Source organism: Pelodiscus sinensis, chromosome 20 (assembly GCF_049634645.1).
Source record: "Pelodiscus sinensis isolate JC-2024 chromosome 20, ASM4963464v1, whole genome shotgun sequence".
NCBI classification, from domain to species: Eukaryota; Metazoa; Chordata; order Testudines; family Trionychidae; genus Pelodiscus; species Pelodiscus sinensis.
The window spans coordinates 28,043,265-28,067,526 of NC_134730.1; the positions used below are offsets into that span (position 1 = coordinate 28,043,265).

Consider the following 24,262-nt stretch of genomic DNA (forward strand, 5'->3'; position numbering starts at 1 on the left):
CCCTGCAAGATCCCCCTGAAAAATCAAATCTCTCTCCCCCGGGGAGAGGTTCCTGTATACATTTCAATAAACAACCCTGGTATTGAGCAGATCCATTGCAAAGGCAGAATTGCAAATTTTGATCATTGCCGGAACGTGCCCCCCACATCCTCGGTTTTTTGACGAATTTGAAAATGCCAGTGTGGACCCCAATACCAAAGCATCCCAGAGACACCCTGCTGCAATTTTCAACGGAGCCCTCCGGGTGCATCTTCATTTTAACTTCCAAGAAGCAGGGAGAAGGCTGAATTACTTCACTCTTCATTCCTTCCTAAAACGTATCCTTGAGTGACACTCCTTCCGGGCCAAGCACCGCCTCCAGTGACAGAGAGGGAAAAGGGAACCCGTTGAATGCGAGACACCCCAATCTCCTTCTCCTGGAGTGGCGGATTCTCTAATTATTTTATTTCCTAAAGGAATGAACCTTATCTAGGTGCTTCTCTATTTCTCCACCCTCAAAGGAGCAGATACTGACCCTCAGGAGAGATTTGGGGGTTCACATGTGCCTGCCTCTTCCCATGCTGGCCTCATCTGGCTTTTCTCTCCGCACATGGCCCCCGCGTGCCAGCTCCGTATTAGGGCAGGCGACTTTTCTGCTGTAGCCTCCTCCACAGCACAACTAACAAACTCCGGGACATGGCAGCTCAGGGGTACTCAACACACAGCCCCTTTGTTTGTGGTGCGGTTTGGGTTTACGTGGGGCTCAACACGCGGCCCGCGGGTGGGATCCTTTGAACGTGGCCTCCACGGGGAACACGCCACAATGGGGAGGCGTCTCCCAGGCGGGCTGTGCAGTGAAAGACACGAGCGGATGGGCTGGCTGGAACAGACGGGTGCAGGGTGTCGGCATTTCTAGCCCCCAGGGAGGTGCTGGGAGTGCTGGGGCATTGTGGGATGTGCTGGCTGCGTAGCCTGATGGGCAGAGCCTGAGAGGTGTTGACTGGCCACGTTTGGGTGTGGCGCCGTGGCGTAGGGCTGAATCTTTGTATTCATGCCTGTCAGTGTGAAAGAAGCTATTTGCATGTCGATGCAACCACACTTAAGTTGCAGCTCTTGTGCTGCGTCATTGTGGCCCCCGGGGCTTCCAAACTGAGTAGCCCTGTGGTAGCTCAACACTTTCCCTTGCGATCTGGGGCCCCCCTTCCCTGGCTCCCTACCTTGAGGAGATCTCAACGGTGGCACCCTTCGCTATGCTGCGTGCGTCTTGCCAGAGCAAGTACCAGCTTTGTGACAAGGCAGAGCGGAGCCGGGAGAGGCTGTGCGCCTATTTTTTCAGGATATGATATTTGGAATTTTTCCTGTTGTTTGGAGAGTGCGGGGGAATGCCGGAGGGGGTGTGGCTGCGGGGGAGCGGTGAAGAGTAGAGCCATTGGCGAACACGAGAGAACACCCGGGTTTCTTATCGGAATCAACAACCCCACTAAGGTGGAAAGTGGGAGGAGGGGAGACGGGGGAAGTTTCCCACTCCAGTCTTCGCCCCAAGCACACTGAGCCACAAGCCCAGCAAAATCAACTTTATAGGCTTTCAAGGATCGATTCTGGGGTGGGGAACCTAAGGCCTGGGACCGCACTGCCTGGATGCAGCCCTCCAAGTTTGGGGCTCCCCCCCACCAGCATTGGGGAGCTTGTGCTGCTGCTTCAGCTCCCCGCCCGCCATCATCCTGTGGGGCTGGAGCACACAATCTACTAGCCTGGGCCCCCCAGGCTCTGGTGTGGGAGAATGAGGGGAGCCACGCCTCAGTCGCGGGCCACGCCAGTGAGGGCTTCTTCTTTTCGCATCTCGCTTGCGTGTGGCCCCCGACTGATCTTCCTTTGGGTCAGCGGCCCCCGGCCCTGAAAAGGTTCCCCTCCCCCGCTGATCAGCTGTTTGTCGGCTCAGCGCGGCAGCCATTTAAATTTAAATGAAGCCACGGTTATTTAAATTGCGGCTTCATTTCCCTCTGCCGATCTGTCTAATCTACATGCCTCCGTCGACAGAGCCATGTAGTCTAGACGTACCCTTAGTTACCAGCTTTGCTACTGCTGGGCTTTGTTATTGCAGCGCCCAAAGCCCCAGGCATAGACCAGGATCCCAACGTGCTAGGCACCGTGCCAAGAAGATGGACCCTGCATGATGCTGGCCAACCAGGGGCCAGCGTTAGCCAAGGCATTAGGCCTCGGCTAAGCGTGAACAAACTCCTGGCTGTAAACCACTATTTCACCAGCGTGCTGGGGCTTGTCTACGTGTACAGCGCTGTACCGGCGCGTCTGTGCCTCTGCTGGGCGCAGCGAAGACACTGCCGCTGCCAACGGGAGAGCTTCTGCTGTCAGTGCAGGTACTCCACCGCCCCGAGGGGCAGGCAGTATGGCGGCGGGAGACCCCCTCCCATCGACAGCACCTGCCACATCAGCAGTTTAGCTGGTACAACTGCATTGCTCAGGAGTGTGGCCTTTCCGACGTAAGCTTGCAGCCCAGAGCAGGGCTTCTTAGGGGTAAGAGGGTATTGAATGTAAAGTGAGGTGTTTACACTTGGAAGGTATCCCCTCCGGCCCCATGAGGACGGGCTATCAAAGCTGAACGGGCTCATGTGGAACATTCCAGAACAAAGCCTTTGCTAATGGCCCCAGCACAAGCAATGCGCAGAAGGGCGCATCCCATCAGCTTGAATTCTGAAAGAAAAAAAAAAATCCAGGTAGCACACGGGGAAAATCGTCCTCTCTTTGCGCTTGGACTCTCGCACGGCTGGAGCGAGGCACCAGAAGCAGAGCCCGCCAGGGTCCTAAAAGACAGGCAGTACTGACAGATTGCTAAGCCTCAAAACCAGAGCCGGCAACTCACTGTATGCAAGGTTTGCCTCCTGCGGCCTGCAAATAACTCTCATTCCTTTTTCAGCCCAGGCGCTAATCAATCTGTGAGTCTCCACAGTGCCACAGGGCTCCTCGACGTTTTTCCATTTTCCTAGTTAACGAAGCCTTAGTGAGTGTATGGCACCACGGAGAAGTGTTGTCTTTGGTGAGAGATCGGAGGGACACGCGGACCTGGGATAAATGCCTGGTCTCTTGGGACTGAGGGTAACTTGACACTTCTGTGCTCTTTTCTGGAGAGCAGGGGTGGGGAACCATGTGGCCCCCGGATTGACTGGATCTGACCCAGAGGCTCAGCCCCACCCTTAGCATTGGGGAGCGAGTGCTGGTGCTCCAGCCCCCCTGCAGGGCAGGAGCACACAAAGTCTCCTAGGCTGGGCCCCCCTTAAACTCAGGTGTGAGAAAGGAATATGGGGAGCATCTTTCTCCCCCTCAGGCGGCGGCCACGTCAGCGAGGGGTTTTTTTCTCACTCGTGTGCGACTCCCGACTGATTTTTCTGTGGGTCAGTGGCCCCCCACTCCTGGCTGTCTAGCCACCAGCTATCACCACTCAGAGCAGCTGGCAAGGTAGACGGGAACAGCCCAGGGTTGAGTGTGTGACTGAGTGAGGACTGCTGTAATGCTTCAGGAGTTCACATTTGCTGGTGGGTCAGGGAAGCTAATGACAGAGTGCCCAAGCATTCCGAGGAGTCTGCCCTCAGCTTGGTCCGGACTGCGGTCCATCACTCCAGCCAGTGTGCCACCTCGCACTGGACAGCTAGCAATCTGAGCGCCCCCGGGGCAGCCCACCAAGTCCCTGGCACGTCAGGATGCACCTGGGGCTTTCGCAGAACATGTGCATTTGGCACGGGTGTACCCGGGGGAGCGTTTGGCCATCAGACAAATGGTTACACTCATACGTTAATTGGAGAACCCTTCCTCAACGGAGACGGGGAAATCCCTGTGACACTTGTCATGAGGAGCACGCCTGGGAGCGGAACACTTGTGCTAATTTTTATTGATCCACAGCTGTTTCTGTGCTCTGAAGAGAGCACTGCTTGCATTGGGCATATTGATCCTGCATGGGCGCGTCTGGCATTGCCTCAAGTCCATGCCCAGCTACTGAGCAGGGAATTCCTTTGGCCACGGCTTGTTAATTTTAGCCTTTCAATGTGCCGGTGAATGCCTAGCAAAGCCAGGATGCGCATAGTAACACATGCGCTCTGCACGGTCCAGTCCCATGGCTCCGCGTCTTGAACAGTCAAACAGAGTGCACCTTAATTAGAGAGCGCTGCATCGCACGTGGACACAATCACTTTTGTTTGACTAATCACTACAGACACATCCCTGCCCTTCTCAGTAACAAACATTAATACTTAATGAACAGCCTAAGAAGCGTATGTCAGTGCGCGCGCGCTCTCTCTCTCTCTCTCACACACACACACACACACACACACACACACACACACACAGTTCTGGGGAGTTCGCCATCTGGCTCCCTCTCCAGGGGTTGAGGAATGAGATGGGGCTCGCGTGTCCAACTGCCCCCCGCAGCCATTCTGCGGAGTTGCGTACACTTTCATGGAAGGGAAAGGCAGGCTTGAAATATTTACCAGACATGTACAAGCCAACGGATTCAACTCACTCAACAGCCTGGAAACAAACATGCCCGACCGACTCGCTCTTTCCCGTCACCGTTTGACAGAAGGACTGTGTCATGCATTTAACGAACACCACACCAACAAAAACCACGCTGGCTCCGTGCAGTATTTGTGGTCCCCGTTTGGAAGCTGGCATTCAAGCACTTTTATTCAACGATGGTTTGACACCTTCTTACCAAAGGAGTTTGATGTACTCAGAAGAGGAACCACGTCTCCCCCCGGCCCTGCAAAACGCTCCCACGCCACGGACCTGCTGTCCTCCCGAACGGGCACCTGGGTCCATGCAGAAAGCATCAACTACTCTTCCCAACACTCCCCTTTATTCATTAATGGTCACGCGTGTAGACAAGGCCAGGAACGGGAGGAGCAGAAGAAGCTAAGCCTTCGGGCTGACATTCAATGGGATGCCAGGTCTGACGAGAAGGCCCTGCCCACCCCAGCTGCTGATAGGGAAGAGGAAGGAAAGCACTCACCTCCCTGTTTACTTCTGTCGAGATAGATTGAAACCCTTCGGGCCAGACCTGTGAGAAGACAGGGAATAAGGGGTGGTGCGAAGGGTAAGCGAGTCAGCCAAAGCAAAATAAATCTTAAAAGGGTTAGAAAAGCAACTCAAAGGAAAGAAGAACAGGGAAGGGAAAAGCAGCAGCCCCAAGTCAAGCGTGTGCTTCCACCCAGAGAAAAGGCCCTGGGTTGGTTTTAATCCCAGAAGCCTTTCCCTAGGAAGCCGTTAAAGAGCTTCAGCCTGTTTGCCTTACACCACAGATTTGATTGGCAAGTTTTGTTCCTTGGCACGACCTCACTGGAGAGGAACACATGGAAAGAGAAACAACCCCCGGCATACACGTCGGCACAGGTCAAACCGAACCCAAACCAGGCAGGTTTTGGCCTTTCAGGCGGCGGTCCCAGGCAGTTAGCGCAGCAGCGCAGCAGTACAACGGACTCGCCTGCACCGTGCGATTGCTAATGGACACTCGGTCAGAGAACACAATTTACAGGCACGCCAGTGGCAACTCTTAAGAGGGAATTAGCTGTAGAAACATGCTCGTTTCTAGCTTTCGTAAACCCTGGACAGCAAAAGACACTGCAGGGGGCCGCGAATACACAGGGCCTGGCTGCGTATAGACGCAGAGACCCCTGCTCATTCCTTGCATATGGGACGCCACGTATTCAGCTAGCGAGCTGGGCAGTCTGCTAACAGGGAGGTCTCATACACAGCATTGTGGGGAGTCACACGCAGGTTTTCTTTGCTAAGCCGGACACAGGAAAGCCACGTGGGTTTATGCAAGTGGCCGACAGGAGGAGAGCGCTTAAGTAGAGGTAATTAGATGGACTCAAGGCAGCTGGCGGTTTCCACATGCTCCTCAGTCCCCAAACGGGAGTTTAAAAGAGCTGAGATGCTCAGACTGCCGGTGGCCACTTTGTGTTCCAGAATTCCTCATGGATACGGCTCCTCTTGCAGGAAGAGCAAAGTGAGAGATGCAATTTCACTCCTGGGAGAGGTTTACACCATTTCTTGGTTTCACAGACATGGCTGGGCCGCAGCCTGATGCTTCTGCTGGGCCAGAAATTGCGTCGCTTATTTTGAAAATATTTCAAAATAGCTTATTTCATAATTTGGTGCCGTCTACCCAGAGCCACATTTCGAAATAACTTGCTATTCTGAAATTCCCCTTAACCCTTCTGGAACGAGGGTGACCCGGATGTTGGAATAAGCCGCCCGTTATTTCAAAATCTATTTCGAAATAATGGGTTGCGTCAATAGGCGCAGAAAAGCTATTTCAGGATACTTCTGGTAGCCCGAAATAGCGCCGCGGTGAAGATGTACCCAAAGTTTTGAGTCCTCTTCTGCAGGCTGCTTCTGACAGCCCTGGGGTCTCCAGCTACTAACCAAGCCACTGACTTGCAAACCTCCCCATGTTGGCAGTAAAGACGTGAACCCCACGACAGCAGGGACACGTCTTTACAGCACTTCCTACACTGCTCACTAGGTAACGCTCCCTGTCTTCCTGACACTCCCCATCAGGTTTGCAGCTCTAAGTTTTGCCTAGTTGTAAGCATCAGGCTATTAGCAACACGAGCGTTGTCCTTTTCAGACCTCGGCTCTAGCTCAGGGATTGTCCGCACAAGAAAGCTGCTGTGGTTTAACCAATGGTGTGAACCCACGCTGGTGCAAGTCTTGATTTAACACTCTGTTTTCACTACAGCTCATGCCTGGTTCCTAGCCATTTAAACGGGATTGAAATAAGGAAATCGTAACACAGAATGAGTTTGTCCCCACAGAGTGTTGCACCAGTTTCACTAAATCTTTTTAAAACTAATGTAAGTGAAAGTGAAGCAACTTTCCAAGGGCGTTACGGCCTCGCACTGGTTCTAGCATCTCAGGCTGCGAAGGAACGGATGGCCACCACGTAAGACTACTTTGCTGTTGTGAGACGAAATTACTGAGCTAAAGCCACGCAACTCCCATCACTTATACACCTGCTGATGCTTTCCAGACCCCTGCAGGAAGAACCCTCGTTCTCCAGTAAGTGCTTTGTGAATTTCTCCTTTCCCCACGCTAGCCTGTTCTTCACAAATGAGAAACTTGCACAGTCAGGTGATGGGTTTCTCAACAGTCTCATCTATTCCCAGGCCAAGGCAGGATCCTGGCTGCTCTTGAGACGAGGCTTGCGTCACAGAGAAAGGATTCTGACACAGGTGCGGACGAAGGGAGAGGAAGATCACTGGCGAGAACAGCTGAACTCCAGCTTCCATGTCAATGTCCTTGTAAAAAAGGAGGAAGCGAGATGGAGAAAATGGAGACAGCGAACAGAGCAGCTTCGGCACAGGAATGCAACTTGGATCTCTGCAGCAGACGCTAGCTCTTCAATCGCGAATCTCATTTCCAAGGGAATCCTTTCCCTTTGAAAGGAATGAGTTCATTTCTCTCCCCATGAGGAAACCTACATTTCTCCTCTTCTCCGTCTAATCCAATCACTCCCTGCTTAAAAGGCAAAGGAAGCCGCAAAGCCTGGATTTGCTTAGGCCACAGAAAAGGGTGCAGAAGATGCGTAAGATGAAAGGACCGGACGTTTCAGGCCTGCTGTCTTGGCAAGCACGACTTCCCCCACGCTTACAACAATCAGCTTTTGCTTCTGTTCATCATTTATTCTGCAATGTCAAGCCCTGCTCCCGTGTACCTCCTTTTTGCTGCTGCATTCAAGGTCTGTGGAGAGCAAGACGTAAGCAGCAAATGCCCTGCCCTGAGGAAGGTGCATGGAGGTAGCAGGGGAGAAAAATGGGAGCGAGCCAGAAGGCATTCAGTCTGCATTTGTCAGCATCTCCTGTGAACTCTCCTCGTTATGCAACAAGGAGCGGATGCTAATGGGACCCGTGGGGAGTTCCTAGACGCCAGTGATCTGGGGGGAGTCCATTACCAGGACAATGGAAAGAATATCCTGATTCCTGGGAGGGAAGAGCGTAGGCATCTCACTCAAAAAGGCTGATGTTTGGGGAAAAGAAACGGAGAAAAGAGAAACCAAATGAATGAGCGTCCCAGGGGCAGCTTGACATGGCGGCCTGGTGCTTTTCTCTCCTCTGCTCCAGAGCAGGAGGAGGAAGGAGCTGGACACTGAACAGCTCAACACACTATCACCAGCTCCTTCCTGCGCTTTGTCCTTGCAAAGAGCAGGTTTCAACCACGGCAAATTTCACAGCACGCGGCAAACCCCCAGCAGTTTGTAATTAATTACGTGCCCGCAGGACAGCGTGGTACAGAGCCTGCGGTGAGAGCCATCACACTTCCCCCCGACTGCCACAGAGCCAGGGACAGACTGTGCGGGGAGAAGGGAGAGGCACCCGTTCTGAACCAGATGAAGCAGCACAGGTCAAACCCGACGAACAGCTAAACAGCCATGGAACAAGAGAAGCAGGAAAAGGGGGGAGGACGTTAGAGGGAGACACACGGGAAGAGGGAGGGGTAAGCGTTGCCAGCCTTCGGACGGACCTCCATGGACATTTCATTTGCAGCAAGCTTTGGTCATGCCAGTATCTCCAGACGTGTAACAAAGGGTCCGTCCACATGACTGAGGCTGGGAATCTACCCTGCAGTGGGAATCTACCCTCCTAAGGCCCGGCCCATAAAGCTGTTGGGTGCGCATCGGCAGAGCCAGGCAAGTGTGGGGCAGATTCACACCCGGCTCCCTGTGAATGAAATGCTTCTGCGGACAAACCCGAGGTTACCTGGGTGGAAAACTTGCCTAACACAGCGCCAGGAACCCGGGAGGGCTGTGCTGGCGCTCCGACCGTGTCACGGAGGGTCCAGCTGAGTCACGCTGGATTAGCACCAGGGAGTTTTCACATAAGCTGTGCCAGGCGCCCGAGACAAGCCCCACAGGCTGAGAAGTGAGAGCTGCCGGAGCATAAAGATTCATCGCAATCACCCAAGTCCGGCCCCCTGCATCGTGCGGGCCAGAGAAGCTCCCCCAGCGGCACCGGCATCAAACCCAGAACAGCTGGTTGAGCTGCAGCAGGTCTTTGGAACAGAGGTCAAGTGTCAGAGGGCAACTGTCAGATCACTGATGTCTCCCTGGCCGGGGAGAACGTGTCCCCCACCTCTCCCAGCGATGCCTGAGACAGATTTCACAGTCACCCGAATTGGAGCCTGGTTTGGGCATCGTGCTGGCTGGGGGGCCTGGCCACATGCAGCCTCACTGGCAGCTTTGAAGTTTGAAGGTGGCTTGGGCCACGATCCTGTCCACACCAGGTGGGGCAGCCTGCTCCTCTCCCAGCTCTCGACTCACAATAAACGGCAGGGAGGAAGGGCCAAGACGGAACACAAGCTTAGTGTGGTCACGAGTGCAGCATGCAGAGGGTGAGTGGCCAGCCGTAGGGAAAGGGAGGAGCTATTCATCAAACTCACAGGGGGGCTGGGACATAACCCCCCGTGAGAACCAGTTCTGGGGAGGAAAGTGCTCAGGACAACCTTGTTCTACAGCTCTCTCCTCAGGAGAAACGTAAGCTCGTGGGGCTCCGTTCAACTCCAGTGGAGCTGATGATGGACAATGTGGCTGTGCCACTGTTGGAGAATTAGCCTTCACCTTTACTCTCTTGCAATGCTCCTGCTAATTTTTTCCATCCAGAAGTGGAATAAATTTTGTTCTGTGCACCAACACATGTGCGGACGTGCACCACCCACCGAAACACATGCTGCTGCCTATGGGTGCTCTGCTGATCAGCTGGGTGACATTTGAACCTGTCCTGGGTGGCCGCCCAAGCGCTCAACTTACAGAGAAGGTTTCTCTCTTGTTTTGCTACTCCCCACCTGGCTATTTCAGTCGTACGTAGCTGACACGAGGTTGTGTCTGGGCGTTTTGTGGCCAAGTGGGAAGGAATCCCTTACCATGGTTTGGTAAGACTCCACTCCGAGGCTCAAAAAATTGTTAACAAGGATGTAAGCGCAGGCTGGAATACACAACTTGTTCCACTTTACCGATCCCTAGAAAAGATTCCACCAGGGGACGTTATTTCTACCCCCAAATGGGAATGCAGCACAGACCCACCTCGGGTGGTTGGCAGCATGTCCGACAAGCCTTGCCAGGCAGTCACCATCTCGGGATTCTTCTCCAGGTCTGCAAAGTTCTTCCACACTCTGATCGCACCGTCGTCTGGGGAGGACAGAAAAAAGACCTGCTGAGATGTCACTTAGTTGGCTTTGAGTGCTGGAGGGAAAGGAGACCAGTGCTGTGCTCTGAGCAGTGCTGAGGGCTGCCTGCCCCCGTCCCAGCCTTCCACCCGAGGCCCTGCCCCTTTTGGGGGGTAGACCTGCCTCCCACACCTTGTCCCCGGGCCTGCAGTGGCCGTCGGCCCTGCTGGAGCACCTTAAGTTGGCTGTAAATCCCTCTCAGAAAAAAATCATTTTCACTAGGCTATATCTCTTCTCCCTCCTTTCGGCCAATGCCAAGAACGAAAGCGCACTACTAAACCCAAAAAGCCACGACCCAGGACGAGAGCTGAACCGAAGCCCATCTCCTAGGCGCAAGCCCCTCACCCCGGCATCATGTCCCACTGGGAAACTTTTTGTGCTAGAAAGCTGTCATTTGAACCCGAAATGTCTGAGAGGTCTCGCAACCCCTCTCACACGTTTCTTCATTCTGCCCCAATTGCCGCGTTGGCGCCGACTCTGAACAGCAATTGAAATCACTCAGACAGACACCTTTACGACAATGTCCCCCAAGAAATAAATCCTCTTACGGCTCCAGAGGCCAACGAACAGCAAACACTACAAGAGGGCGGTCGACAGACGTTCTTTTCCCAGGTGACTTGTCAGGGACAGGGAGAGAATTGGGAACCATTTGAGTTGTTATAATTTGCGTCACCGAGAAAACAGTTAACCGATGAGCCTGGCCTCACGGTTACACACAGGCTCCGGTACGCGTGGGGAGCCGGCTAAACAGCCATTTCCCAGTGTACACCGATTCCCAGGGAGCCTCCTGCTGCCATCTCTGTTACAGGGGCAGCAGCATGGGGCGGCAGGAGGGAGTAAAAGCTGGCTCCCTGTGCACACCGGCTCCCGGGGAGTCAACGGCTGCCTCACGTCTAACCACTGCCCTTTCCAGCGGTTACACAGTTACTTAATTACGTGCTTTTTACCCTCCCTAGTTAGACTGGCAGACAGGCCAGGCCCCCTCTCCAGCTAAACCCGTGTTAGGAACAGTGTTTAACAGCACAGCTGTGGCGTGGTTCACTGTCTACTATAGACTGGATTTTCTTCCCATTAACAACAGGCTGAAGTTGTGACTGAAGTTATTCCACGGGGCTGGCCATAAACTTCACCCAAAAGCCTCCCGGGCTTGGAATTCCCATGGAAGGGTGAAGGGCCCAAACCAATACAGGAGAGGCGAGAGGAGGGCTCCGAACATCTCACATGCCCCGGGAGCCGGTAGCCGACTCCCCCTCTCTCCTGCCCATGGCCGGTTGGGGACCGCGGCTGAGCTCACCCGTGGCAGTCAGGAGCAGAGAGCAGTCTTGGCCGTTCAGGTATTCCATTGCTGTGATCCTGGTGTAGCGAGGGTTCCCATTGTGGAAATAGTCCAGTTTCTCACCCTTCTCCCAGTCCCAAAAACTGGGAAAGGGAGCAGAAGAGCAGGTCAGATCTGCATTCCCGGCATAAGCCGTAAAAAGCAACGTTCCCGTTTAAGTGCTACTACAGGTTATACACACTGGGTACCAATTCCATTTGCTTTTCTCATTAGGTTATTGAGCGGCGTTTTATTAGTGCCTTTCTACATCATCACCTCTGGTTTCTGTGGGGAATGTGGTAAGGTTAATCCCCTGGCCTCTTACCGATCCAGCTCCGCTCCCTACTGACACAGAAAGCCGCCTATTTGTTTAACAAAGGAGAGATGCAGACTCAACGCCTCCCTTACTGCACCTGTCTTCGAGGAGCTGCTGTCTCTGTGGGTCCAGCCAATAGGAGTGGGGCCATGTGGGACCAAGGTGCCCAGCCCTAAGGTGGGGGGGTTACGTGCTGCTCTGGACAATGCTAGCAACAATGCAGCTAGGCTGCAGAAACCTTTCCTGCCCGTCTCCGCTGGAAGGAGAACGGCGATGGGAGTGGACAGAGGAACGAATGGGGGGCAAGCCTATCTCCCCCCAACAAAGAGCTCGGGTCACTTGGCAGCCATCACTGGGGCGGACAGTCCCCACGTAGCCAATTGTGACCCTGGAAGCCAATCCCTTAGGATCAGAAAGGCAGAAACTCACCAGATGCTGTCTTTGTCCGCGACAGCGATACACGGCGTGAACGGGTGGAACTTCACCACGGAGGGCACGCCTGGATTCCTGTTCAGAAAGATTTGATCATCCAGCCGAGAAATACCTGGGGGTGGGGAGGGGAGGGGGGAAGGAGAGAAAACCCAGACTCAGTACGTGGGAGTCAAACCTCAGAAGGGACATCTCGCTATCTGGTCCATGCAGTCCCCACCCCGCATGCCTCTCCTTCTAAGCTTAGCCAGTTCCTTTGGCCCACCTAATGCTGTGCCTTCTTTCACACGCCCCTTTATCATCCTCTGCCTTCCAAAATCTCCTTGCCCATAACCTGTCGGGTGAGCAGGAATCCCTTGGGGCCCTGGTGTAGTAGAATTCTTTGCTTAGCAGCTCCACCGATACTTATGGTGCTGCATGATCAATAACAGTTTAAATCTCTCCCTAACCCAGAACCCTTCCCTTTTGCCATGCTGATCAGAGACCAAACCCTGCTGGCGCCCCCTAACCAGCCTATCTGGGGCTGAACCTTCTCCTGCCCCACCCTACTCCACTAGGGAAGAAAACGGGAGATGCCCAAGCGGGAGATGCTTAGCAGGTGGGCTCTCTCCGGGAGAAGAGGGCTGGAATATTCTGGGAGAGTGAAGACCTGTCCGGCTTCTCTCGCCACCTCGCTCTCCTGCAGTTCTAGTTGGGCTTCTCAGGCAAACGTTAAACTCGATGAAAGCATCTCTCTCCCAGACCGTGCGTGTCAGCGCTAGCCAGCGTGGCCGGCGGGCCAGGCGTTCGTGGGTTCGGATCTCACATCCGGCCTCCGATCCCTAGCCGCTGAGGACACTGCCGTGATAGGGGGCTGCCAGAGCCAAAATGTCACTGACACGATCCGTGTCTATATTACTATTGTAAAAGGTTCATGCCAAACCCGAATGAGAAATGCCAACCGCTGCCTTTCGTTTACAGGTCGACTGGCTACACACGGGGGCCCCGTGTTTGTGGAAGCCACGGCAACCCTTTCACAAAGGGCATGCCTCTGTCACCGTGGCAGTTCATCCTCCGGCAGTCGATTTAACGGGTCTGGTAAGGACAAGGGAGGTTAACTATCGGGCATCCGTGTAAACGTGCAATCACTGGAAATGTTAGTGGTTACACATTTGCACGCGTGGGGGAGGGCAGGCTCCCTGCCAGCACTGGCTCCTGCCTCCCCGCCTCGCTGCCTCTACTGATATGCATGGGGAGCCAGCCTGAAAGCCACTTCCCATGTGTACCGGCTCCTACCCCCGCTTGCCCCCCACGCTGCTGACTCTCTATCGGGGGGGCAGTGTGGGGTGGTCCCCTCGAGCATCAGCCCTACTCCCCACCCCTGTGCTGCTGCCTCTGAGGGAGTTGGGGGGAGGGGAGGAAGCAGCTCCATGGAAGCCAGCACTGATGGAGAGCTCGCTCCCTCCGCTCCCCCCACGCTATTGCTTCTCTGGGAGGTGGCAGCAGGGGGAGGCAGCTCACTGGAATGGGCAGGCATGCAGAGCCAGCTTAAAAGACGTCTCCCTGCGTGTGCTGGCTCCCGCCTACCCGCCCCTACTGCCTCTGTGGGAGGCAGCGAGGGAGGGATCAGCTCCATGGCAGCCAGCACGCATGGGAAGCCAGTTTAAAAGCCAGCTCCCTGTCCCCTGCTACCTGTGATACAGAGGCAGCGGAGGGGGAGGGGGCTGCATGTAGTTGATAGGATTTGTGTAGTTCAGTGTTTCACAAACTTTTTAAGACCGAGGAACACCAAACAATTTTTTTTTTTAAATGAGGAACACCGAGGATTTTTTGTTGAGCAAAAAAAGGAGGGTCAGGAAAAAGTTAAGCAAAAAAAAAAAAAGAGGCGCCTGCCCCTTTAAGGGTGGCCATTTTTAATTCTGCTGGTTTCCTGCATACACCTCCAACTGCCTATTTGTTTAAGAAACACTGGGGTAGTCGATAGTCGTCAATGTAATTGACTACACACTGACATCCCTAATAAAGACCTGCTAATTTGAACGCTGCAGGTGCCCCTGTCGAGTGTGGTACTCCTTGCAGTCGGAAGGAGTAAGGGAAGTCGATGGGAGTGTTTCTCCTGCTGACCTCCTTGCTGTGGGGATGGCATCGAAACTTGGCTTAAGGTATGTTGGCTCCAGCTGTGTTACTTACCAGCTGGAGCTGCATCCCTTAAGCCGACTGTTGGCTGTAGTGCAGAACTGCTCAAAGGATTTACGTACGCAGGCAGTTACACAGTGCGTGACCGGAGAATTTCTGACCTTGGCCGTCACCGTCAGGATAATCATGGTGGCACCATGAGTCACTGCAAAATTTCTGAAAACCTAACTGAATAAAAGCCAGACTCAAACTCTCTGCCAGCGTACAGGGTTAGCTCCGCTCCACTTCTGCTGCTAGCAGAATCCTGAGCTAACAGCTTGTCAGCAGATATAGACTCCTTGGGACAGTTTGACAATGAATTGATTTAAGTCTATATTAATGTGTTACTATTTAAGATGCTGGTTGTGACATTTTTCACAAGTACCTTGCGTTTCACTTTCACGGTCTGTGTGAGCGAATCCGAACCTGTCTGTGAAGAGATTCTATCCCCTCAGGCTGACCGACCCGCCCGCATCCCGTGCACATCTGTATTCAGAAATGGCCCTGACCCATCTCCTGCACTCCCCTGCATTACGATATTCCACCATGTTACAACCCCAGGCCGCCCACCAAGTTACACTCAAGTCTGCCAGCCCTCCAGCTGCACACGAGAAACCGAGTCTCGGCATCTTGCTCAGCAGACGAACGCTTCACACCGAGCCTCTCCCCGCCAGCATCTCATATGAGACAAACACCCAAAACTTTCTCTTCTGTGGGGAAAGCGTCTCGAACACGCACAGAGGAACAGCACAGACTCAGTCCTCGCTACTTGCTGACTAAGCAAGCAGCAGAATGAGTAATACCATCAGGTCTCCTCATAGTTATGTAAATTCCAGGGGCCACTCCGGTGGGCTAAGCTGAATTCAAACACATTAAAAAAACCAACCCCTCGCCCGACTGTCACTTTGTAAATGCATCAAGAGGTCTAAATAAGCAAGATTAGCTTTCAGCAGAGCACCGAACATGCATGCTAATGAAGGACGGACCCAAGGCATCTGAGAGGAAAAGCCAAGCGTGTAAATGAGGCTGAACAGAAAAATGTCGCAGAAATGTAACGGGACACAATAAACAATCTTCTCTGGAGCTGGGAGGGAGGGGATAGGTCTGGGGTCATTCAGACACCTGCTAAACATCGAGGACAAGAGGGTTTGCGTGACTGGCAACCTGAGTAGCATTTGCTACACATCAAAAACCCTGAGCGTGCCCTTCCGGCCAGGTGGGGACCCCGGAGCTTCATCTGCCATGCTTGGTCTTTCATGCTTTTCAAAAGGTAACATACACTATCCACCAGAGCGTTGCAGGACAGGAAGGAAAGGCCAAACTGGTAAATCAACACTATCTCCTATGAGCTTCTAAATGATCCATTTTGTGCTGGGCACTTCAGGACTTGTGGACCAGCCGTCTCGGATTGCCCAAGGCTGCAGACCCAACACAGGCTGCAGACCTTGTTCATTCTTTTGGGCAGGAAAACCTCTTGTGGCAGCTCTCTCTCTCAAACCCCTCGGTCTCTTATTATTTCCCACTCCGAGTTCAACCCAGATGGTTCCGTACAAGGACGATCGTTTTTGGCTGGCCCTGCCACGGGTGCCTCTGCTCCTTACGTGACAGCGTTGCAGCTGGGTATTCAAACGGGAAGGAAGTCCATGCTTGTCACAGGCAAGTCAATCCCGTGAGCAGGGGCCCCTGCTAACTATAAACAAGCCCTGCAAATGTCAAGACAAATCCCAGGGAAACACTTTATGACTGACCGAGCTCCTGATCGCCTCAGGGCACCCATGAAAAAGGCCAGTGATTAGTGAAACCTGGTCTCACACCGGCTTTGCAGAGTGGATTAGGATTCATGGTCTGTGCTACAGGAGTGCTTACAGGCCCTGGCTAAGCCCAGCGGTGGGGGCAGCAGGGGCATCACGCTGGCTGTAATACAGGAGAAAAATGCCTGAGAGCTCACCCTTCTGGATGATCTTCTGCGCTTGCTTTCGGACGCGGGTGTTGCGCAGAAACCGCCACTCCCTCTCCTTGCGGGTCTGGCTCTCCAAATCATGCTCTTCTGGAATCTTCCAATACATGAAAACGTTAACCACACCAAACCAGCGCAGCTGTAACCACCCAACCCTAGCTCCCCCCACATCCTCTCACGCGCCCCCCCCCACAAACGCCCCCACACACACATCAGCCAGTCCGAGACGCCTCAGCACCTGCCACCCAAGTAAGTGTAAAGAGCACCCAAGCCCTTATGATTTTAAATCCTGGAGCATCTCTTTGAGCGAACTCTCCTCGCTGTTAATCTTTTCCCTTCATCCCTCTCCTCAACAGGTGCCCGGTAGTTTGTTTCATCGTATCCAGATTACAACCAGACAGACAGGGAGTGCTCGTTTTGTTTCTTAAAGAGCCATGGACATGCGGGGTGCTATATAAATGGTTTGTCAGCGTAATACATGTCAGCTAGGTGTGACAGATGGGAATAGATTGCAATACCCTGGACAAAACTTACTGAGTTCAGTTTAATACCTTTCGGTTCCACTTATTACAAATGCCAACAAGTAAGTGATACTGGGATTGTAACCTGTCTAGGCACTCAAGAAAGAAGCCATTCTCCTACAAAGGCATTTCACAAGCCAACTAGAGAGAGAGAGAGAGAGAGAGAGAGAGAGCGCAGAATTGACCATCACATGCAAATTTGACACGGTTTCCCTGGGCCGGAACAAAGACATGCACCGGATGCAGCTTTCCTCACATTCAACACCTCACCGACATCAAAATCTTCCAGCTCACTCAATTAGGCTCATTAGCACCGGCCTACAATTGACAGGCACTTCTCTCCCCCCCGCTCTTCTTTTTCGGTTATAAATTTTGAAAGTCCCCTTTTTGTTCTTCACTTCAGCTCATCTGAGGAAGTTGGGTTTGCCCACAAAAGCTCATGATACTATATATATATTTGTTAGTCCCTAAGGCGCCTCAGGACTACTCGTTAAGTAACTTCTCGTGGAGAAGGGGGTATGCTAATGTTCTTCCTCCAACTATCAGATGTCTGACACTTTGACCTGGGGAGGGAACCCATCGTCTGGCTGATGACCTGTTCACTGTCTCTTCCAAGGTTCAAACCGGATTCTCTAGAGACCAGCAGACAGCAAAAGGATGTTGAGATAAATAACTTAAAATTAAACTGATCCAGGTTCTTCCTTCTGACCCAGCAAGCACACAGACCCTTGGTCCAGAGAGCACCCAAATCCTCAGGGATGAGTGAGAAAGACTGGTCTAAGAAGGTCTTACAGGTCGGGCTTGTTCTCACTCTGAACAAAGGCTGCAGCAAACTTGAAAGCACAGGGAAATCTCAGGTGGGGTTTGATGGACTGTCCTGCCATAGCTTATATTGGAGGGAGTGATCTCTGGTGAGCTTGTAACCCTGTAAGTTCTTTTATTGTTTTTCACGTGTTCTCTGTGTTGTGCTTTTCCCTTCAGAATAAAATATGCTTGCTTGGAAGGCACTCTCTGGTCCCTTGTAACAGTAGCAATTACACTCTCTGAGGAGAGAAAGGAAGCCGGTCTCTGCAGGCAGACCGACTTTCACCAGGAGAAGAACAGGTCAGCTTGGAAACAGCCGGTGAGAAGAGAGAGCCAGATTGCTATCCAAGAGAGGTGATGGCCAGGGAGCTGGATGCCTGACAGAGGATACTGTTGGACTACAATGGGGAAATACAAGTGCAATTGCCCTGAGCTATCACTAGGGAGCAACAGCAATGAAGCTGTAGGGCAGACAAAGTGCAACACTACCCCAGTGCCAACCCAACTGCTTCCCTCTGTCTCAATCCAATGTAGCGTATTTTGTAACTCATCGAAGCATCATAAAACCCTTCAGAGCCGTGTACAAAAAAAGAATGGAGCTCTCTTGTAGGCAGAATGTTAAACACTGGTATTCAAATCTTCCGTTCACTGTCTAGAACTCACAAGAGGTGAAAGATAGCAGTAAGTATTTTATTTTTTAATCCCAAGGTTTTCAGGTGATCAATGCAGCAGTGACTGATAAGGGAAGTTAGAACAGTCCTTCAGTTTACTGAAACATGACAGCTTGCAAGGAAATTCCGTTGCCTGTTACTGTCTCATCTTAATTACACACCCAAAGAACTGGATGGGAAATAGTTTTCCTGTCCCAGGAACGTTTTTGAGAGAGCAGGTTTTTTTCCCGCGATGCTGCAAAGGGATGACACCGAGATCTTCCGACTTCTTTTGCAACAAACCAAACACACACACAGAACCAGGATGCATCCCAGAAGAGCCAACAGCCCCGTAATTAAGACACACACTAGGGATATGGGAGACCCAGGTGCAATGTCTTTCTCTGCTTGAATAAGAGGCTTGAGCTATCCCTAGGGAGTGGCTTGACCACAGCACTGTTGGCGAGTCCGGAGTATTTCTCTCGCTCTGACCAGAAATGGATTTATAAGCAGGGCTCCACAATGGGGGCAATCTACTCACGCGGGGCGAGTAGATTTTAGCCCGGCACGGCGCCGCAGCGCAATCAGCGCATGCGCAGCGTGTCAAACCGCACGGCTGGCGAGCAGGGCTCACCGCCGCTTGTCAAGCCCTGTTTATAAGCACTGCCTGTCAAAAACGGAATAGAAACTGGCATCTTCCCACAATGAGTTTCAGTTTTGACAAATCGGCAATTTCTAACAAAAAACATTTTGATGGAAAATCCCTCCACCTGCGAACCCTGAGGACAACTAAAAGGACATCTACTCAATACCAAACAACTGGGTCCTATGTTGCCACCCCACCTAACACGGAGGTTCAACAGGACTAAGTACTACCCATGAGCTGCACAATGAGGCTTACAAGCGAGAAAAGGGCTGGAAGGAACCTCAGGTGGTCACCCAGCAAATGTCTGCATGATGCATCTTTCAAAGTGGGTCTTTGCCCACGAAAGCTTATGCTCAAATAAATCTGTTAGTCTATAAGGTGCCGCAGGACTTCTTGTTGTTTATAGATTCAGACTAACACGGCGACCCCTCTGATGCATGATGAGGAAGGATTAAGTAAACTTGTTAGATGTTTAACTGACTTCTTAGATGAAAACTGACAGATGTTTTCTAACCGGTTCTGAAAAACATCTAATGATGGCAATTCCAGGACCCTCCTCGGTCCAGTGATTAACTATCCTTACAGCTACAAAGCTGGTGTGATATTTAACCTAAAATCTCCCTTGCTGCAGACTAAGTGGATTAGTTCTTGTCCTACAGTGGAAATGGAAAACTGATCACGCCTCTTTATAACGATCATTTACATATGTGAAAACTTAGCACGTGTCCTCCACATCTGCTCTTCTCTAGACAAAACATGCCCCATTTTTCAACCTTTCTTCATAATTAGTCCAGCGGAGTAACCAAAGTTGTTGCAGGCTAAATGTTTCATTTATTGCTGGCCAGGTCTAACGTCTTAAGAACATAAGAACGGCCGTACTGGGTCAGACCAAAGGTCCATCTAGCCCAGTACCCTGTCTGCTGACAGTGGCCAGCACCAGATGCCCCAGAGAGGGTGGACCGAAGACAATGATCAAGCGATTTGTCTCCTGCCATCCTTCTCCAACCTCTGACAAACAGAGGCCAGGGACACCAATTCTATCCCATGGCTAATAGCCTTTTATGGACCTAACCTCCATGAAATGATCTAGCTTCTCTTTAAACTCTGTTATAGTCCTAGCCTTCACAGCCTCCTCTGGCAAGGAGTTCCACAGGTTGACTTCACGCCGTGTGAAGAAGAACTTTCTTTTATTAGTTTTAAACCTGCTACCCATTAATTTCATTTGGTGTACTCTAGTTCTTCTATTATGGGAACTAATAAATAACTTTTCTTTATCAGCCCTCTCCACACCATTCATGATTTTATATACCTCTATCATATCCCCCCTCAGTCGCTTTAACCGCTCGTCATATGGGACCCGTTCCAAACCCCTAATCATTTTAGTTGCCCTTTTCTGAACCCTTTCCAAGGCCAAAATATCTTTTTTGAGGCGAGGAGACCACATCTGTACACAGTATTCAAGATGTGGACATACCATAGTTTTATACAGGGGCAGTAAGATATTCTGACGGGGCAGTAAGATATTCTGTGTCTTATTTTCTATCCCTTTCTTGATAATTCCTAGCATCCTATTTGCCTTTTTGACCGCCGCTGCACACTGTGTGGAAGTTTTCTGAGAACTGTCCATGATAACTCCAAGATCTCTTTCCTGATTTGTCATAGCCAAATTAGCTCCCATTATACTGTACGCATAGTTGGGGTTATTTTTCCCCGATGTACATTACTTTATACTTATCCACATTAAATTTCATTTGCCATTTTGTTGCCCAATCACTCAGTTTGGTGAGATCTTTTTGGAGTCCCTCACAGTCTGCTTCTGTATTGACTATCCTAAACAGTTTGGTATCATCCGCAAACTTTACCACCTCACTGCTTACCCCTTTCTCCAGATCATTTATGAATAAGTTGAAAAGGATTGGTCCCAGGACTGACCCTTGGGGGACACCATTAGTTACCCCTCTCCATTCTGAAAATTTACCATTTATTTCTACCCTTTGTTTCCTGTCTTTTAACCAGTTCTCAATCCAAGAAAAGACTTTCCCTCTTATCCCATGGCCATGTAATTTACACAAGAGCTTTTGGTGAGGGACCTTGTCAAAATCTAAGTATACTATATCTACTGGATCCCCCTTGTCTGCATGTTTGTTAACCTCTTCAAAGAACTGTAATAGATTAGTAAGACATGATTTCCCTTTACAGAAACCATGTTGACATTTGTCCAACAAATTATGTTCTTCTACATGCCTCACAATTTTATTCTTTACTATCGTTTCGACTAATTTGCCTGGTACTGAAGTTAGACTTACTGGTCTGTAATTGCCAGGATCGCCTCTAGAGCCCTTTTTAAATATTGGTGTCACATTGGCTACCTTTCAGTCATTAGGTATGGAGGTCGATTTAAAGGATAGGTCTTGTTTCCACTAGAGGGTGGATCGACACTGCAGTGATCGATCCACCGGCGCTCGATTTAGTGAGTCTAGTAAAGACCCACTAAATCAACTGCCAATAACTCTCCTGTTGACTTCAGGATTCCAGGAGAATGAGATAAGTATGGGGAGTCGACAGGAGAGATTTTTCTGTCAACCTCCATAGTGCAGACCCCACGGTAAGTAGATCTAAGCTATATTGGTTTGAATTATGCTACTAAGGTAACTCAAATTGTGTAGCTTGGATTGATCTGTCCCAAGTTAGACATAGGGGGTGGCACAGCGAAAGGACAGCTGAGCAACGCTGAGGACAAACCCACTGGCTGGAGGTGGCTCAGCCATGTTACTTGGCTACAATGCTGTTTCTACCCCGCTGGCTGGGAGAGCCAGTGCAGAAGCTCACACGAGCAGGGGAAATCACACTCCTAGCACACCCTGCGGACACGGCCGAAAGGGGGAAAAACATCTTCTGGTGTCATTTTCATACAGCCAAGAGCCCGGACAGAGATGCAGTTGTAATATATACCAGTTCCTGGAGCACAGCAAGCTATCCCTGGCAAAACCTTCTTTTTGCCCAGCATGAACTGTCTCCCCCGTTCAAAGAAAGGTCTGTTTTTATACAGTTATGTTGCAACGAGCTTTATGGGGCTGCGTTTTTAAATATGTGAATAGGCTAAAGCACCTTTGAATTTAAGGCACAAGGAATTCCCTCTTCCATAAAAATACCCCTGAATGGTGCACTGAAGGCTTTATTTAGCGCTGCAATGTTAAAACAGTAAATGTAGCAAGTTTCCTCTCCTCCCGCCCATCCCTTACAAGCCACTATGACACAGCCAGGCCATGTGCCCTGCTGCTGGGGCTGAGTGCGTTTCTCTTTCAGGGCTCTAGAGCAGGGCTGTGCAGCCGGACGATCGTGAAGGAGAGGACTGCGGACAGGCAGCCCTTCCCATGCAAGTATTGTAGAAGAAACAAGGGACGGGGCAAAGAAAAATCTTTCTGCCATTTGATGTGCCCTGGCTCACAGATGGTTGAGAGCAACCACTATAGAACCTCGCTTCTGGGCACTTACAAACCACCGCTCGGGGCGCCGAGGAGAAGCACACCCAGTTTATGTCAATGACAAGGATTATTGGTGCTCAGGAAGAGGATACTCTTGGGAGGGGGAGGAGGAGGACAGGAAAATCCTCCCAGCCCTCCCCCCAATTTTTTTCCTAATGAAAAAGAACTTAAATAGCCTGACAGTTCTATGCACATTGTGTTCAGAACAGCCCCCACACTGGAAAGGGCTCATAACGATGATTATTGGGCTGGATTGCCTTCTCTTAAAAAAACACCCAGGTTTCATTTTGCAGCCATCGAGGGTTTATTAGAAAGGAAATGACAAATGACCAAGAATTCAAAGCAATAAACAAACCCAGGATAAAATGCATCAAAGCATATTCAAGAGCAGAGATATTACACTTTAATGAAAATCCAGTTTCGGTGGGAATAAATTAGAATAAGATCTAAAGGCCGTCTCAAGTAGGAAGGGGCAGGGGATGCACAGAATTCTAACACCTTTCCTGGGCACCTAGCAGCTCTCTCTGACTTGGACTAGGAACTGTGTGTCCGTGGGGGGCTCCTGTCCCCTCCTCTGGGGCAGAAAATTAAAGTAACAGCTCTAAAGAAAACGAACTCAGGCCTCCCAAGGACAATTGGCAGAAAGACAGTGGAGAACCAGCCTCAAATGATCTATCTTGCAGTGGCAAGGTGGGTGAGGTCATATCTTCTATGGGACCCACTTCTGCCGGTGACAGCCACGGAGCTCTTCTGGGCTGCGTAGTCCAAAAGCTCGCCTCTCATTCGCCAACAGGAAAGGGTCCAGTCCAACAGCGGTTCTCAACCAGCAGTACACAGAGGTCTTCGGGGGGGGGGGGCACATCCACTCATCGAGGTATTTGCCTCCTTTCTCAACAGGCTACAAACCAAGCCCTCGCCTCGTCAGTGCCAACTCAACTGGCATAGAGCGATATGTATATGGCTCGAGGTAGCGTACACTCACTCTCGTTATAGCATGACATGGTAAAACTGAGCGTGCACACAAGTTTTCAGCCATCGAGTGTTTTGTACGCAAGCAGCTTGCAGTGTGGTAAAACGCAAGACAAATCAGACTCCCCAAAGGGGTACTGTAGTCTGGAGAGGATGAGCCACTGCCATAAAAGATATGACCTCACCCACACCGTGTCTCTATTATCCGTGACTGACACGGCTACCACCCCCTGTCTGTCTCCCAGCGCCAGATACGTAATGTGCCTGCCTCGGACACGGCCGGGCTCACAGTGAGCGCACACAATCGGGGAACCGCACCAACGGGAGAGCGCGAGCGTATGCGTCAGACTTCCACCTCCCTCTCCCCAGGCAGGTGGCGCCGAGCACAGACCAGGCAGGAAAGGCGGAAGGCAATCATTCCAGAGACCACTCGCCAATTACGGGGCAGTTGACTCGTTCGTTCCTTTCTCCCCTCCTTCCAGCCAGTTGCCACTGAAGCTTCACAAAAATCGTTCTAGTAAAGAAAAGGCCAGTGCTGGCTTTGCCTTCGCTCTCCTCTATGCAGAGCTTCTGCAGGAAAGGGGTGTCTGTAATAGCATGACACAACCAGGATCAAGACCTGCTACCAATTTCTAACAACTCCCAGCTGCCACTCAAAGAAACCAATGACAATTCCGCAGCCTCCCTCCGATGAGTGCCATTCGCAAGCCGATGGAGTTTTCTTTAACTCTTCTCCTCTCTCAAGGAGTGAATCGGGTCAGGGCAAGTATTTGCCTCGACTATAGCAAATACTCCTGCGGAGTGAGCTTT

At 51.4% G+C, this 24,262-nt stretch overlaps 1 protein-coding gene across 6 annotated transcripts in view; it reads right to left on the reverse strand.

Moving 5' to 3' along the window:
• RPTOR (regulatory associated protein of MTOR complex 1) overlaps window positions 1–24,262 on the reverse strand; it is a 308,767-nt gene that overhangs the window by 23,537 nt on the left and 260,968 nt on the right. For 4 of the 6 annotated variants that reach the window (XM_075904089.1, XM_075904088.1, XM_075904086.1 and 1 more), the window contains 5 exons: window positions 16,369–16,474; window positions 12,267–12,381; window positions 11,501–11,625; window positions 10,064–10,168; window positions 4,997–5,044 (listed from right to left, as the gene is read on the reverse strand). In XM_075904089.1, the coding sequence (XP_075760204.1) occupies window positions 4,997–5,044; window positions 10,064–10,168; window positions 11,501–11,625; window positions 12,267–12,381; window positions 16,369–16,474 (499 nt within the window). The remainder of the gene's footprint in view (window positions 1–4,996; window positions 5,045–10,063; window positions 10,169–11,500; window positions 11,626–12,266; window positions 12,382–16,368; window positions 16,475–24,262) is intronic. The other 2 variants (XM_075904087.1, XM_006119354.3) reach the window with 1 other exon arrangement.